Source organism: Staurois parvus, unplaced genomic scaffold (genome assembly GCF_062004578.1).
Source record: "Staurois parvus isolate SC_StPar_1 unplaced genomic scaffold, SC_StPar_1.0 ptg000354l, whole genome shotgun sequence".
NCBI lineage: Eukaryota > Metazoa > Chordata > Amphibia > Anura > Ranidae > Staurois > Staurois parvus.
Window position 1 is genome coordinate 2,877,762 of NW_028318150.1, and position 15,464 is coordinate 2,893,225.

General features: G+C 42.2%; 1 protein-coding gene across 1 annotated transcript in view; it reads right to left on the bottom strand.

The window, feature by feature from the left end:
* The window catches only part of APC (APC regulator of Wnt signaling pathway), a 153,912-nt gene that overhangs the window by 43,111 nt on the left and 95,337 nt on the right, over positions 1-15,464 (bottom strand). Inside the window, exon 8 of the mRNA XM_089684736.1 lies at positions 9,575-9,682. Within this exon, the coding sequence (XP_089540862.1) occupies positions 9,575-9,682 (108 nt within the window). The remainder of the gene's footprint in view (positions 1-9,574; positions 9,683-15,464) is intronic.

The following is a 15,464-nucleotide window of genomic DNA, read 5'->3' on the forward strand; positions in this document are numbered from 1 at the left end:
TAAATCTCTACAATCACCAAAGAAATGTACAATTCAACTGCAATGACCAAGGAGAAGCTACTCTTTAGAGGAAAAGTTACAAAAAAGCCACTCCTGTCCACAGAATGCATAAGTCCAATGTAAGAGATTCTATATTAACCAATTCAATACCGGGCTATTTTACCCCCTTCCTGCCCAGGCTAGTTTTCAGCGCTCTCACACTTTGAATGACAATTGCGCAGTCATACAACTTTGTACCCAAACTAAAATTTTATCATTTTCTTCACACAACTAGAGCTTTCTTTTGGTGGTAATCACCACTGGGGTTTTTATTTTTTGCTAACAAAAAAAGACCAAAAATTTTGAAAAAAAAAGGGTTTTCTTTGTTTCTGTTATAAAAGTTTGCAAATAAATAATTGTTCTTCATAAATTTAGGCCGAGATGTATTCTGCTACATGTCTTTGGTGAAAATAACCCAAATTAGGATGTATTTTTTAGTTTGTAGGAAAGTTATAGAGTTCACAAACTATGGTATAGATCTGAATATTGATCAATCCTGAAGTACTGACAGCCAATCTAATTTCTTGAGGTCCAAGAATGTCAGAATAGTACAGATATCCCCAAATGACCCCTTTTTGCAGAGTAGACAGTCCGACGTACTTCATAAGAGGCACGTCGAGTTTTTTGAAGTTGTATTTTTTTTGTCATCATTTTTCGGAAAATTAAAAAATTAAAAAAATTAGTTTCACTATTTTTTTTTTACATACTGTCACCAGTGCAGTACAACGTCATCATATAACTGGCATGGCGGTGATCAGGGACACTGACTGGTGACAGTATGAAAAAAAAAATATATTTTTTTTTAGTTTTTTCATTACATTTTTTTTCTTTTTTTAAGATTTTGTTTTCATATTTCACTATGATCAAAGTAGTACAATGTTACCATAGTAACATTAGGATGTACCTGTACATCCTCAAACAGGAAACTGCAGCTGCAGCCATGATCGAGCTATCATTTGTTAGGGTTGGTGATTTCCTACAAAGTAAAGGTAATGTGAGTGGCTATACAACCACTGAATCACATTTACAGGTGGCAGAAGGGGGTCCCCCATCCCATTGGGGAGCCTGGCAACATTGTGGCCGCCTGCATCCAATGCCCAAGACATAGTGAAAGGAACTGACATTACCAGCCTGTGAAAGGAGCTGATCAAACATTCCTCGGTTTGATCAGATGATTTGGAGGCCAGAAGAGAGGTACGGGTTTCTAACAGACCCCAGACCTTTCCATAAAGCAGACCTGTCATTGCCCATGCTATTACAAGGGAAGTTGTTTCATCCCTTGTGGTAGCAATAAAATTGATCAAAACAAAAACTTAAGGTAAAGCTTAAAAGAAAAAAAAAGAAAAAAAAAAAAAGGTAAAGCACCCGTCCCCCCATGCTCACGCACAGGCAAACATGCACGTAGGTCCTGTACACATATTTAAATGGTGATCGCACCACACGTGAGGTATCTCTGTGAATGTCAGAGTTAGAGCAATAATTCTAGTGCAAGACCTCCTGTGTAAGTCCAATCTGGTAACCTGTAAGGACTTTTAAAGCATGCCTATGGAGATTTTTAGGTATCGTAATTTGGTTCCATTCCACAGGTGTATGTGACATGTTGGGTATCTACTCGCCGTAAAATCTTTTTACGAAAAAAAAATTGGGTATTATATTGTGTGCACTAAAATTCATTTAAGTGAATTTTTTCCTGAAAAGTTGAGTTTGATAAACTGCTGTGCAAATATTGCATGACATACAAAATTGCATCAATAACCATTTTAATCTCCAAGGCCTCTGCTTAAAATAATAGATAATGTTTGTGGGTTCCAAGTCATTTTCTAGCAAACAAATGCTTAATTTTACATGTATGAGAGAAATGTCAGAATTGGCTTGGACTGGTAGTAGTTCAGAGATGTGGACATTTTTCAAAAAACTACTTGTCCAGGGACTAAAATTGGGGCCCAAATCTACTTGTCCCTCATGACAATCTACTGAGGCTTTTAAAAACAAAAGAGGCTTTATGGAAACTTAAAAGTGTAATATTTTTCACATTGCGCTGTTTTTCTCCTCACCTCATTGCCTCTCTCCAGCACTGCACCCGGGGACTAGCAGGGAGGGGAGAGACCTTGCAGTGTGATGAACAACGATTGGCTGCTGTTCAGGAAAGGGTGGGTCAGGCTTACATTTTAATTCCTTTCACTGCCAGAGCCGTTTTTGCGTTTTGTGCACACATTTAAAAAATCATTTTAGGCCTGAAGATTACATTACCCTAGAGAATAAAATAGTGGTAGTTCCATTTTTTTTTTTTTTGCATGATTTTACTGCAAAATTTTAGTAAAAAATACAAGTAATTTAATTTTAGGGCACAAAAAAGTAATAAAATTACCCTATTTTTTTTGTAAAATATATAAGATTAGGTTGCGAGTAAATAAAAATATTACTTGTCAAACCTTAACCACTTGCCCTCCTGAGGATTTACCCCCCTTAATGACCAGGCCTCTTTTTGCTACTCTGCGCTGCACTAATTCAACTGATAATTGCGCGGTCATGCAATGCTGCTTCCAAACGAAATTTACATCCTTTTTTCACACAAATAGAGCTTTCTTTCGGTGGTATTTGATCACCTGTGCGCTTTTTATTTTTCACGCTATAAACAAAAAAAGACCAAAAATTTTGAAGAAAAACAATATTTTTTACTTTCAGCTATAAAAAATATATAGTAAACTCAAAGTTAGTTATAAATTTAGGCCAAAATGTATTCTGCTACATGTTTTTGGTAAAAAAAAATCCCCAAAAAAGTATATTAATTGCTTTGTGTGAAAGTTATAGCGTCTACAAACTATGGTATAGACACTGCAATTTACGTCATTTTTTTTGCTATACAGCGCTGCGCTAGTTTAACGGACAATTGCGCGGTCATGCAATACGGTACATAAATGAAATTTACATCCTTTTTTCCCACAAATTGAGCTTTCTTTTGGTGGTATTTGATCGCGGTTTTTATTTTTTGCGCTATAAAAAAAAAAAGGCTGACAATTTTGAGGAAAAAAAACAATATTTTGGACTTTTTGCTATAAAACATGTACAGTAAAAAAAAAAAATTTAAAAATCAAAGTCATAAATTTCTGCCAAAATGCATACACTGCGATATGTCTTTGCTACAAAAAACCCCAATACATGTAAATTAATTGGTTTATGTGAAATTTATAGCGTTTACAAATGGCGGGAAAGATACTGGGATTTTTAATTTTTTTTTATACTAATAATGGCGGCGATCAGTGACTTATGGCGGCGATCAGCGACTTATGGCGGGACTGCGGCGGACATTCTGACACTGGGGGGGAACTGACTTGGGGTCATTGACATCCCCAGTGACACCAATACAGTGATCAGTGCAAAAAAAAAAAAAAACACTGACACTGTACTAATAGCACTGGGGAGGAAGGGGTTAACTTTATTATTCAGAGAAAGGGTTAACTGTGTGAGGGGAGTGTTTTACTAGGGGGCGGGGGTGTGTACTGCAGGGAACACCGCTAATCGGGACAGATAAACTCTTCTGTCCCAATCAGCGTGTCCTGGAGCTGTCAGGAAACTGACAGAAAGCACAGCTACTGCAGCTGTGCTCTCTGTCAGCGATTGCCGCTGATCGCCGGGACATAGCCGGTAAGGACCGGCTGTGACCCAGCGACTGACATCCGCTGCCGCGATCGGCGGGAAAGGTAGGGCGGCGGCGCGCCTTGTGCGCGCCCCCTATCTGTTTTAAAAACACACGTTTTAAAACGTGGTTTTGCCCAGCCGTGCCGCCCTATTCTACAGTGACTGGGCGGCATGTGGTTAAATTTGTGCGCACTCATGAAATGGCAACAAACTTTAGTACCCTATAATTTCTATAGGTCGACATTTTAAAAGCTCCTTATAGGTCACCAGTTTAGCATTATGGAGGAGGTCTGGTGCTAGAATTATTGCTCTCATTCTGGCGTTCGCAGTGATGTGTGACATGTGTATCGCAATTGACGGTTTCCTGCGTAGGCGTCCCAGTGTGTGCTTTTACATTTGTATGTGCGTATACGTGAGGGTGAGTATTTAATTTTGTTTTGGTACTTTAATACCACTTTATGCTGGGCATACACTGATTGGCTGCAGCAGCTGATTGAGAAATTTTTTCTAGCATGTCCCTTCAATCAATATGTGGTCAGCCCCACTCGACATTGACTTTTTTCAAGTCGAAAATTGGCTGAACTGGTTGAATACAGATCAGTGTATGGTCAGCTTAACCACTTGCCTACCGGGCACTTATACCCCCTTCTTTACCAGGCCAATTTTCAGCTTTCAGCACTGTCGCACTTTGATTGACAATTGTGCGGCCATGCAAGATTATACCCATATGACATTTTTATAATTTTTTTCTCACAAATAGAGCTTTCTTTTAGTGGTATTTAATCGCTGCTGGGCGCTTTACTTTTTGCGCTATAAACAAAAAGTGTGCAAAATTTGAAAACATTTTCAAACAGGTAATTTTTCTCCTTCACTGATGTGCGTTGATGAGGCAGCACTGATGGGCACTGATAGGCAGCACTAATGAGGTGGCACGGATAGGCGGCACTGATAGGCAGCACTAATGAGGTGTCATGGATAGGCGGCACTGATGATGGGTACTGATAGGTGGCACTGACTGGCATCACTGCTGGGCACTGACTGGAGGCAGCAGGGCTAGGCTGCATTGGTGGGCACAGGTGGGTGACACTGGTGGGCACAGGTGAGTGGGCACAGGTGGGTGGCACTTCTGGGCACAGGTAGGCATTGACTGGCGCACAGGTAAGTGGGCACAGGTGGGTGGCACTTCTGGGCACAGCTAGGCATTGACTGGCACAACCGCTGGGCACTGACTGGTGGCAGCAGTGCTAGGCTGCATTGATGGGCACTGGTGGGCACAGGTGGGTGACACTGGTGGGCACAGGTGAGTGGGCACAGGTGGGTGGCACTTCTGGGCACAGGTAGGTGGCACTGCTGGGTGGCACTGGTGGGCACTGCTGGGCACAGGTGGGTGCACTGCTGGGCACAGGTGGGCGGAGCTATCGGGCGGCACTGCTGGGCACAGATGGGCACCGATCATCAGGGCACTAATCATCAGTGCCCTGATGATCGGTGCTGATCCCCGCTCTGACAACTGCCGGTTCTCGGCAGTACTTTCCTCACGCTCTGACAGCGTGAGGAAAGTGAAGCCGAGATCCGGCAATTGCATTTCCCGGTGATCAGCGTGTCATTGGACACGGCTGATCACGTGGTAAAAGGCCGCTGTGATTGGCCTTTTACCACATCACGTGATCAGCTGTGTCCGTAGGACACAGCGATCACGGAAATCGCCGGGGGCGTGTCGGAGAGCGTGTTCTGGGAGGACGTCATATGACGCCCTCCCAAAACTAGCCAGCTGCAGTGTAGCCGTCATTCGGCTATCTGCGGTTGACAAGTAGTTAAAGGAGAAGTTCACCTTTTTTACAAAAAAATTGTAAATGAACTTTTTTTTGCAGATAAAAAAATGTACATTTACAATTTTATGTTTTGGGAGTCTGTAAAGCACCTGCTGAGTGCTGGTGCCATGCAGCACACCTGCAGACCTGTCAGTGTATCTGTGTGCTTGTACGAACAAGCAAATATACACTAACAGGAAGACTCAATTAAATACCACAGCGCCATGGTAGTTCATTGATAACTACAAGCTGACAGCTTGAAAGACTAGTGGGACTTGTAGTTTTCCCTTTCACAGAACTCTGTGAATGAGTGAGGCAGCCAAGCGAGTGAAGCCCTGTACGGCCACATTTTTTTTTAAAATGTGACAACTTGCGGGGGGAAAAGATCCCCTGCTAGGTGTCAAAATGGGGGATTGGTAGGGAGCAGGGGCTGGTCCTTTTGTATCGTTACATGTTACACCTTGAAAGGTGAACTTATCCTTTTTGCTGACTTTATTTCAGTCCCTATAATATTGGACACCAAAACGAAGTTTGGGCTCCACTATCTACAGAAATCGAAGAACGCTGCCACTTGTCAGGACAACATAAAATATTTAGGACTCCAAAACACAGACACATACAGACTCAATCTCAGGGGTATGAAAGGATTACAGCTTGATCCATTAAGTCACTCAGTGATTAACCTTCTCCACCTCTGCAGCACTCATAGAATAGGATATTCCCCAGATGACCCATGAATGGTCTGAATACCAGCCAGCAGCCATCTGGCTCCAAACACTATTCAAACAAGAGAGCAGCAAATGATATTAGAACATCACTAACAAAACAAAGCGGTAACCATTACAAACTACCCAAATCTGTGGTTGCTTGTACAGCATCTAAATACAATTCTGTAATTCATTGATTTAAAAGCACTGATATACTGAACATTTTTACCTTATATTTCCCATTTTTTTTCCATTTTAACATCATAAAGCATATTTTTGAGACATTTAACAGTAAGTTTTAACATAACGTAAATGTCTACCTTATTTGGAAATAAAATTTACATTATTGAGCTTAATTAATTGGCAACATGCAATATCAATACAAACTTCACCTGTCACTGGTCTGACAATCCCATGCCTTACTGCACTGCTTTCCTGAAGACGCCTGTAGTTGTAGATTTGTAAACAGGACCACACCTTCCCAGCATCATCCTGATAATGAGCTAAGCCTGAGTGGACCTGCACAAAGAAGGAAGAGGCTTCCTCCCATACCCCTCACAAGCCATATGGCCCTTTTCCTTTTTACAGGCACACCTCCAACAGGAAGGAACACTGACAAAATACACATCACCAAATTAAATATTCTGCACCAATGAAAGGTTGATTTATTTTATCTTTTTTTTACCTTTAACTACTTCTGTCATGTAAATATAACATGCCTTCTTTCTAGCACAGTAACAAGAAGAACCCCAGTAATAAACAATGCAATTCATTCATTTTTTGAAACTTTTTTTTAACACTACACTACAGTTTTAGACATGACTTACCTGCTGATGTGAAAAAATTAAATCACCTGATACAAAATGTATCAGGTGATTTAATTTTTTCCTGATGTTTATTTTATACTGCATAATTTATTTTATATGCTTAGTGAAATATATAATTTTCAGCTTGCAGAAGTTTTATATAACACAGACAGACACAGACAGACAGACAGACAGACAGACAGACACACACACACACACGATTCTTGTCAGTGAGGCCAAAGTACTGATGACTCGGTGTGTAAACAGCAAGTTAAATCTGTCAAACAGTACCAAAAGTTGTAACCCTGTCATTTCTGTTTAACCGCCTCCCACCTGCAATAGAAGGAAATAATGGGTGCAAGGTGGTTCTCTCGTTCTCATATGACGTCCTTCCACTCTAACCATGCACACGCACCTCCGGGGCGCACAGCGCGGCGATCGGTGGTGCGCTGTGTCTCTAGGACACAGCGGATCACCGATCAGCGGAAAGAGCCGATGACTTCGGCTCTGTCATGTGATCAGCTCTGTCCACTCACAGCTGATAGCATGTAAATGAGTAGCATGTACATGCTGGTAGCATGTAAGGAGATGCCGGTTACTGGCATTTCTCTCCTCACGAGCTGTCACGCTGACAGCTCGTGAGGAGAGGAGAGCCGGTAATCGGCATTCCTCAAAGGGAGGATAATCCAGTGTAGCCCCATCAGTGCCACCTGTCAGTATCCATCAGTGCCAACTGTCATTGCCCATCAATGCCACCTGTCAGTGCCCATCAATGACACCTGTCAGTGCCCATCAGTGCACATCAATGCCACATATCAGTGCCCATCTGAGCTGACTTTCAGTGCCACCTATCAGTGCCATATATGAGTACTGCCTTTCAGTGCCCATCAGTGATGCCTGTCAATGCCCACCAGTGATGCCTGTCAATGCCAACCAGTGCCACCTACCAGTGCCTCATCAGTGCCTATCAGTGCAGCCTCATTAGCGCACATCAGTGAAGGAGAAAAATTATTCATTTACAAAATTTTATAACAGAAACTAAGAATAAAATTTTTTTTTTCAAAATTTTCAGTTGCTTTTGGTTTATCAAAAAATAAAAAACCCAGTAGTGATTAAATACCACCAAAAGAAAGCTCTGTCTCAAAAAAAAAAAATGCTAAAAATTTCATATGGGTAAAGCGTTGCATGACTGCGCAATTGTCATTCAAAGTGCGATAGCGCTGAAAGTTGGCCTGGGCAGCAAAGGGGTGAAAGTGCCCGGTAGGCAAGTGGTTAAAGAGGCAATGCACCATTTGCATACAGATTTCAGCCCCTTAATATACATTGCTACCTTCAAATCAATCGTCATTGTGAGATTACATTAGTTGTCTATTGATGAGAGCAGCACAAATTGGCACCAACTGAAGTGGAAGATACAAATGTCAAATATGGTTTCACAAGGCCTTCAAGAGTGGATCTAAAGGCTAAACATTTTTTTTCCCTAAACACCTGACTCCTCTCACGAATCCAACGCTGTCCTGGCTGCAGCATCACTTTCTCTTCCTGGACTCACAGGAGACTTGAGATCTGTGGGAGCCATAGGCTCCTGCTGCTATCTGTCAAGCTCCTGTCAGGAGGGAGCGGGGAGTGGCTTACAGGCACAGTGTGTCTATACACACGCACCCGGCTTGGGAGCTCGCACACATGGGTCCCACCAGTGCACACAACTTGCTAAAGGGGCACCCGGAGGAAGGAGCAGGGCCCACTAAAGAAGAGATAAGTGACGGCTCTCTGAGCAGGTAAGTATGATTTAATTTTTTATTTAAATTACAAACATAGCCTTTAAAATGATCTTAATCATCGTGTTACAAAAGTTCTTCACCTATGAAACATGTTTAGTTATGAATTGAACCTTATAGTGGGTTAATTGTCAAGACGTAAAATGAGCATGGGTAAATATAAAACAGTAGCTTAGATTTGCACTGTTGACAAAGTTGAAGTACATGATGGTCTAAGCACACATAGCTAGTATGTAAAAGAACTGCAGGTATCACTTTTATGAGCCATCACTTCAAAAGGGAAACAATAATGCTGTGTCTAAACACGCAGCAAAAGGCACAGAAAATTTGTCTGGAAGTTGTCCACGGAACAACAAAGGAGAATGTCAGACAGTAACCTGTCATGTGGTCAACTCAGCACTCTCTTATGTTTTATTTCCTTCATTACAAGAGCCTAAACAAACCAGTTTAATGCTGATCCTCATTTTTTTCAGACACAAAAGCAGCAGTACGAGTCTTAAACACATGACATTCAGTTGCAGCTCCAATTGAAATGACAGTACAGCATCTTTATCTCAAGAAAATTACAGATTTTGTCACAGCTTTTGCTCCAAATGCTCCTATAATTTACAGAATGACTGCTAGGTCTGGAAGCAAAACATATACTTATAACATTTTTGCTTATAGATAGGTTTAAATATACACAATTCTTCCTAAGCACATATAAGCAGTTCTACACACCAACATTTTAGGATACATACATAATTGCATCAACTTACATAAATGCATTAACATAAAATACAAATTTCCTTTACCTGCCCATTTCCACTGGTGCTGCTGGTGGCAATGTCTGTGCCTCCTTGTGCATCAAGAGGCTTCTCTGCATCCCTGCTGCCAGCATCGTGCTTGCTCTGCGGTGCCCTCTGTTAACGCAAGAGTGAGCAGGAGTTACATGGAGAATGAGACAAAGCAATATTCACAACTCGTATCCTCCAGCATGCAGTGGATGCATCATCATAAATCTCCTAGACTAAGCTCTGCAACATCCTAGAGGTGATAGACCAAGGATTAGTAGTCCAGACTGCCCTCTTAGGCGTGATGCTGTGATAAAAAGGATGTGTGTCGGGCTGGGGATTACAGCCTTAGAAGACAAAGGATGTGCTGTAAGACACGGGAAGCCATCCTCCACCAGCTGAGCACTAGCACAGGCATACTGAACTTGCTTTATGGAACTGTCTTTGCTGCAGTGTCACATGACCCCATAGAACTGTTCAGTGCACACAGCAGTACTAGATAATTGGCAGACAGTCCACAAAACAGTAAAAATTCAATTAAGAAACATGGCTGTGGTATATTTATCTTAGATATGCCATTTTCTGGACATTTATCTAAATACCTGGAATGGCTATTTGAGTTCAAACAGCACTGAAGAGGGAATTTAGACAGATAAAGTAGAAGGTCCCATGGGTAGAAAACAGCACTTCTCAAGAAAACTTGGTTCTCATTTAGGTGCACAGTCATTGCTGTGCTGCAATGATGTCATTCTGATCTTTTATGGTTATTTATTTATTTCAGGTACTTCTATAGCGCTGTCAATGTATGCAATGCTTTACATATATGTTGTACATTCACATCAGTCCCTAACCCTCAAGGGGCGTACAATCTAAGGTCCCTAACTCACATTCATACATACACATAATAGGGGCGATTTAGACAGGAGCCAATTCACCTACCAGAATGTCTTTGGAGTGTGGGAGGAAACCGGAGTACCCGGAGGAAACCCACGCAGATATTTGGAGTACTAACTCATAAAAAGGAGAGTTCTGATTATTACATTTGACACTGTAGGGCAGTGATGGCGAACCTTTTTGAGCCCGAGTGCCCAAACTGCAACACAAAACCAACTTTTTTATTTCAAAGTGCCAACACTGGAATTAATCACTTGCCTACCGGGCACTTCTACCCCCTTCCTGCCCAGGACAATTTTCAGCTTTCAGTGCTGTTGCACTTAAAGACAATTGTGCGGTCATGCAACACTGTAACCATATGCAATTTTTATGATTTTTTCACACAAATAGAGCTTTTTTTGGTGGTATTTAATCACCACTGGGTGTTTTATTTTTTGCACTATAAATGAAAAAAAGAGCAAAAAATTAAAAACATAAAAGGTTTCCTTTGCTTCTATTCTAAAATTTTGCAAACAGGTAATATTTCTTCTTTGATGTGCGTTGGTGAGGCTGCACTGATAGGCAGCACTGATGGGCATTGATGAGGCGGCACAGATAGATAGCACTGATGAGGCGGCACTGGTGAGCATTGATGAGGAGGCTCTGATGATGCACTGATATGCAGGAAATGATGAGCACTGATAAGCGGCACTGACAGCACCAACTGGAGGCACTGACCGGCGGCACTGCTGGGCATCATTGATGGGTGGCACTGATGGGCAGCACTAATGAGGTGTCACAGATAGGTGGCACTGATAGGCGACACTGATAAAGGGTACTGATAGACAGCACTGATAGGTGGCACTGACTGACATCACTGCTGGGCACTGACTGGCACAACCGCTGGGCACTGACTGGTGGCACTGACTGGCAGCACTGCTGGGCTGCACTGATGGGTGGCACTGGTGGGCACAGGTGGGCGGCACAGGTGGGCACTGGTGGGTGCATTGCTGGGCACAGGTGGGCACAGGTGGGTGCATTGCTGGGCACAGGTGGGCGCACTGTTGGGCACAGGTGGGTGCATTGCTGGGCACAGGTGGGCGCACTGCTGGGCACACGTGGGTGCATTGCTGGGCACAGGTGGGCGCATTGCTGGGCACAAGTGGGCGGAACTTGTGTGTGGCACAGGTGGGCACCGATCATCAGGGCACTGATGATCAGTGACCCTGATGATCGGTGCCGATCCCTGTTCTGACAACTGCCGGTTTTCGGCAGTACTTTCCTCACGATCTGACAGTGTGAGGAAAGTGCAGCCGAGAACCGGCATTTGCATTTCCCGGTGATCAGCGTGTCATTGGACACGGCTGATCACGTGGTAAAAGGCCGCTGTGATTGGCCTTTTACCATGTCACGTGATCAGCTGTGTCCGCAGGACACAGCGATCACGGAGATCGCCGGTGCGCGCCCCCGGAGGTGCGCAGGAGAGCGCGTTCTCTTCCTCTTCCTCTCTTCCTCCTGGCGTGCCCACTGAGATGGCTCTGCGTGCCAGCTCTGGCACGCGTGCCATAGGTTCGCCATCACTGCTGTAAGGTCTATTTAGAACATATTTCACACAATAATTCAACATTTCCCAGAATTTGATACACTTACAAAAATGTGTGAATCTTGTGTGAAAACATTTTTGGACTTCCATTTGGTCCTTGTATCGTGCTTTTGCACAATAGATGGCAGTACAAGACTGAGCACTGTGTACTGCTTTCTCAGATCACTATGGTGTTTTCTGTTTGATATCCCAAGTTTTGCTGCTGATACACAAAAACATTGTTAGGCCCCATGTACACTGCAGCTGATAAACTCACATTTAGGAGCTGTTCAGCATTTTTTCAGCAGCCCCTGAACTCACCCTAATGTTTTCCTATGTGTCCATGTACACATCTTTGTTTACAGGCATTTGAGTTTACAGTCGTTTTTTTAATGCAGAAAACTTGCTTTCAGCAGTCGATTTTATCAACATTTCAAACGCAAAATGCTGGTAAATGTGGCATCTCGCGTTTATAAGCGTTTGCGGCTGAATTTTATTATTTTTTTTAACTCTTCCAGTTCCCGATCCTGTCCAAAGCCTTTTTTCATCATGAAAAATGCATGCAAAGTGTTTTCAAGATACTCAGATGGACAAAACACTGAAAACAGAATGTTCCTACCAAGCTTGTCACACATTGTAATGACCAATTCACACCTGAGACCTCTCCCACCATTGGAACCAAAGATATGTTAATGACCATTCACACCTCAAATTCCTCCTCAAGACCCCCTGCCAGGTGACCCTAATGACTCACTGCACCAGACACCTTCCCACACCTGGAAACCAAAGAAATGTTAATGAGCAACTCACACCTAAGCTAATTCTAACACATACTGCTGTCTTTGCTTCTACTCTCTGTATTTCTCTGAAACAGTCTGAAATGGGTAATAATTTACCACTTTCCAGTGCATTCTGGGCATTTGGGAGGTTCTCCTGTGCTTATCTTTAAAAACCGCTTCTAAACGCAAACACACAAATGCATTATGCAAATGCGGCTAAACAGAAATTTTACCTACGTTTTCCAGCAGTCAGTTTCCATCGTTCAGAAGTGTCCCGTGTACATGGGGCCTTACTGATTTTCAAATGTATTTGTAATAATTAAAAAAAACAAAACATATGGAGCCAGCAGATGGCACTCAAGAGTCTCCTATATCAACATTTTCTACCGTTCTTTACTTCTGTTAAAGGTTTTTATTTCTCCTGATGTTTACCTCTATACAGAACACACACACTCACAAACACTGAGAGAGCCTGAAATGAAAACACATTTTCTTTTGGAAAAAGGATCATCCCCTTGTTTCAGTATTTTGTTGAACCACCTTTTGCTTTAATTACAGCCTTTAGTCTGTTGGGATATGTCTCTACTTATTTTTCATATCAATACTTTGCAATATTTGCCCACTCTTTTTTGCAGAGCTGCTGAAGTTCAGTTAAATTTAATGGTGACTGCAGTCTCCAAGTAATTTCACAGATTTTCAGTGAGGTTTAAGTCTGAGCTCTGACTAGACCAGGGGTAGGCAACCTGAAAGCCACAGGACTACAAGTTCCATCATGCCTCTGCAAGTCATAGCTGTAACTGTCAGTTTTGTAATCTTTGCAAAGCCTCATGGGAAATGTAGTTCCACAACTGCTAGAGAGCCACAGGTTGCCTACCCCTGGACTAGACCATGCAAGGACATTCACCTTTTCCATCTTCAATCACTGTGTGCTCATTTTTTGCTGTGTGCTTTGGGCCATTGTCATGTTGGAAGGCAAAACCTTCTTCCCATTGGCAACTTTCTGCCAGAGGGCAGCAGATTTTCCTCAAGAATTTGACAGTATTTTGCCCCATCCATTTTTCCTTCTATCCTGACTAGTGCTCCAGTCCCTGATGCAGAGAAACCCACCATAACAGGATATTACCACATCCATGCTTTACTGTAGGAATGGTTTTATTTGGATGGTGAGCTGTACTAGATTTCTGCCAGTCATCCTTTAGTGTTGAGGCCAAATAATTCAGTTTTAGTCTCATCTGACTAGAAACACCTTTTTCCATGTGGCCTCAGAATCTTCAAGGTGCGTTTTGGCAAAGCTCAGTCATGACATGTGGCCTTTCTTTAGGAGTGGCCTTTTTCTGGCAACCCTCCTATGCAAGCCACATTTGTGGAGAATTTGTGATATTGTTGTCACATGCACACAATGACCACTCTGTCAAAAATTCCTGCAACTGCTCCAGAGTTGCTGTAGGCCTCTTGGTAGCCTCTCTGAGCAGTTTCCTCCTGGCACTTTCATTCAGTTTGGAGTGAAGTCATGATCCAGGGAGGGTCTGTGTTGTACAAAATACCTTCCACTTCTTAATAATACACTTCACTGTGCTTCTAGGCATTGGTAAAGCCTTTGAAATTTTATTTGGATCCATCTCCTGACTTGTGCCTGTCCACAACTTTATTCTGGAGATCTTTTGACAGTGCCTTGCCACCCATAGTTGATTGTTTGCTTCAGCTGCACTACTAGGGACTGAAATGCTCCAGGAAAGCTCTTTTCATGCAGAGCTTATAAACAATGACCACAGCTGATCACAGTTGAAAGTCAAATGGCTTTGTGTGACAATGAGAAGGTGATTAGCTACACCTGATTGAGTTTACAAGTTATTTTTAGGAGGGGGTGATCCTTTTTCCAACTCAGTAATTCTGTTTTTTGGGGGGGGGGGTTCTGACATGCTGGTGTAATATATACATATATATATTTTTATTTTTTTTTGTTCAAAAGGAGATGCCCTTCCCCCTGTGCACACACTCTAGTTTATATGGCTCGTTATGCAGTTCCAGTTGAAGACACAGCCAAAAAGTGAGCAGCTACAGCTAGGCTGTCCATTTAGAAATCCCAGAATGCTTTGTAAACTCAGTGCCATGCGTGTTTCTGAATTCCTATATGGAACAAACACTTTACTCATACTTTTAAAAATGTAGCTTTTCTGGTTTCTATTTACATTCAAATAAAATTTCATTTTTAAAAGTTTTAAAAAAGGGGTATTTTCATTAAAAAGTTAAAAAAAAATAAAATACGTATTGTATAGGATCATTACCCCTTTATTTTTTAAAGGCATTTAACAAAATACTAGTTCAACAATAAGTCTCATACAACTTTAAATATGTTATGTAATTTTCTGAATTAAAATAAGAGACCTGTTTAGGATAAAGGCAACTCCTATAACAATTTTAAAATTATAAGAATACTGTCCACTACTTGAGAAAAATTTCTACACAATATTGTGTTCATATAAAATGCAGGCCTCAAAATTTACACTTGCCTCCTTGCATATGGCAAGTGGAAATAACACGGGGGCAAAGTGTGTCCCACAGGGCCGCCTGTACATAGGCACAGGGAGACTTCAGACTGCTGAATACACTGAGCAAAGTGAAAGCAAAGAGAGGGGGAGTATCTGCTGTGCTCTCTGCCTCCCCCTTGAGTGCAGTA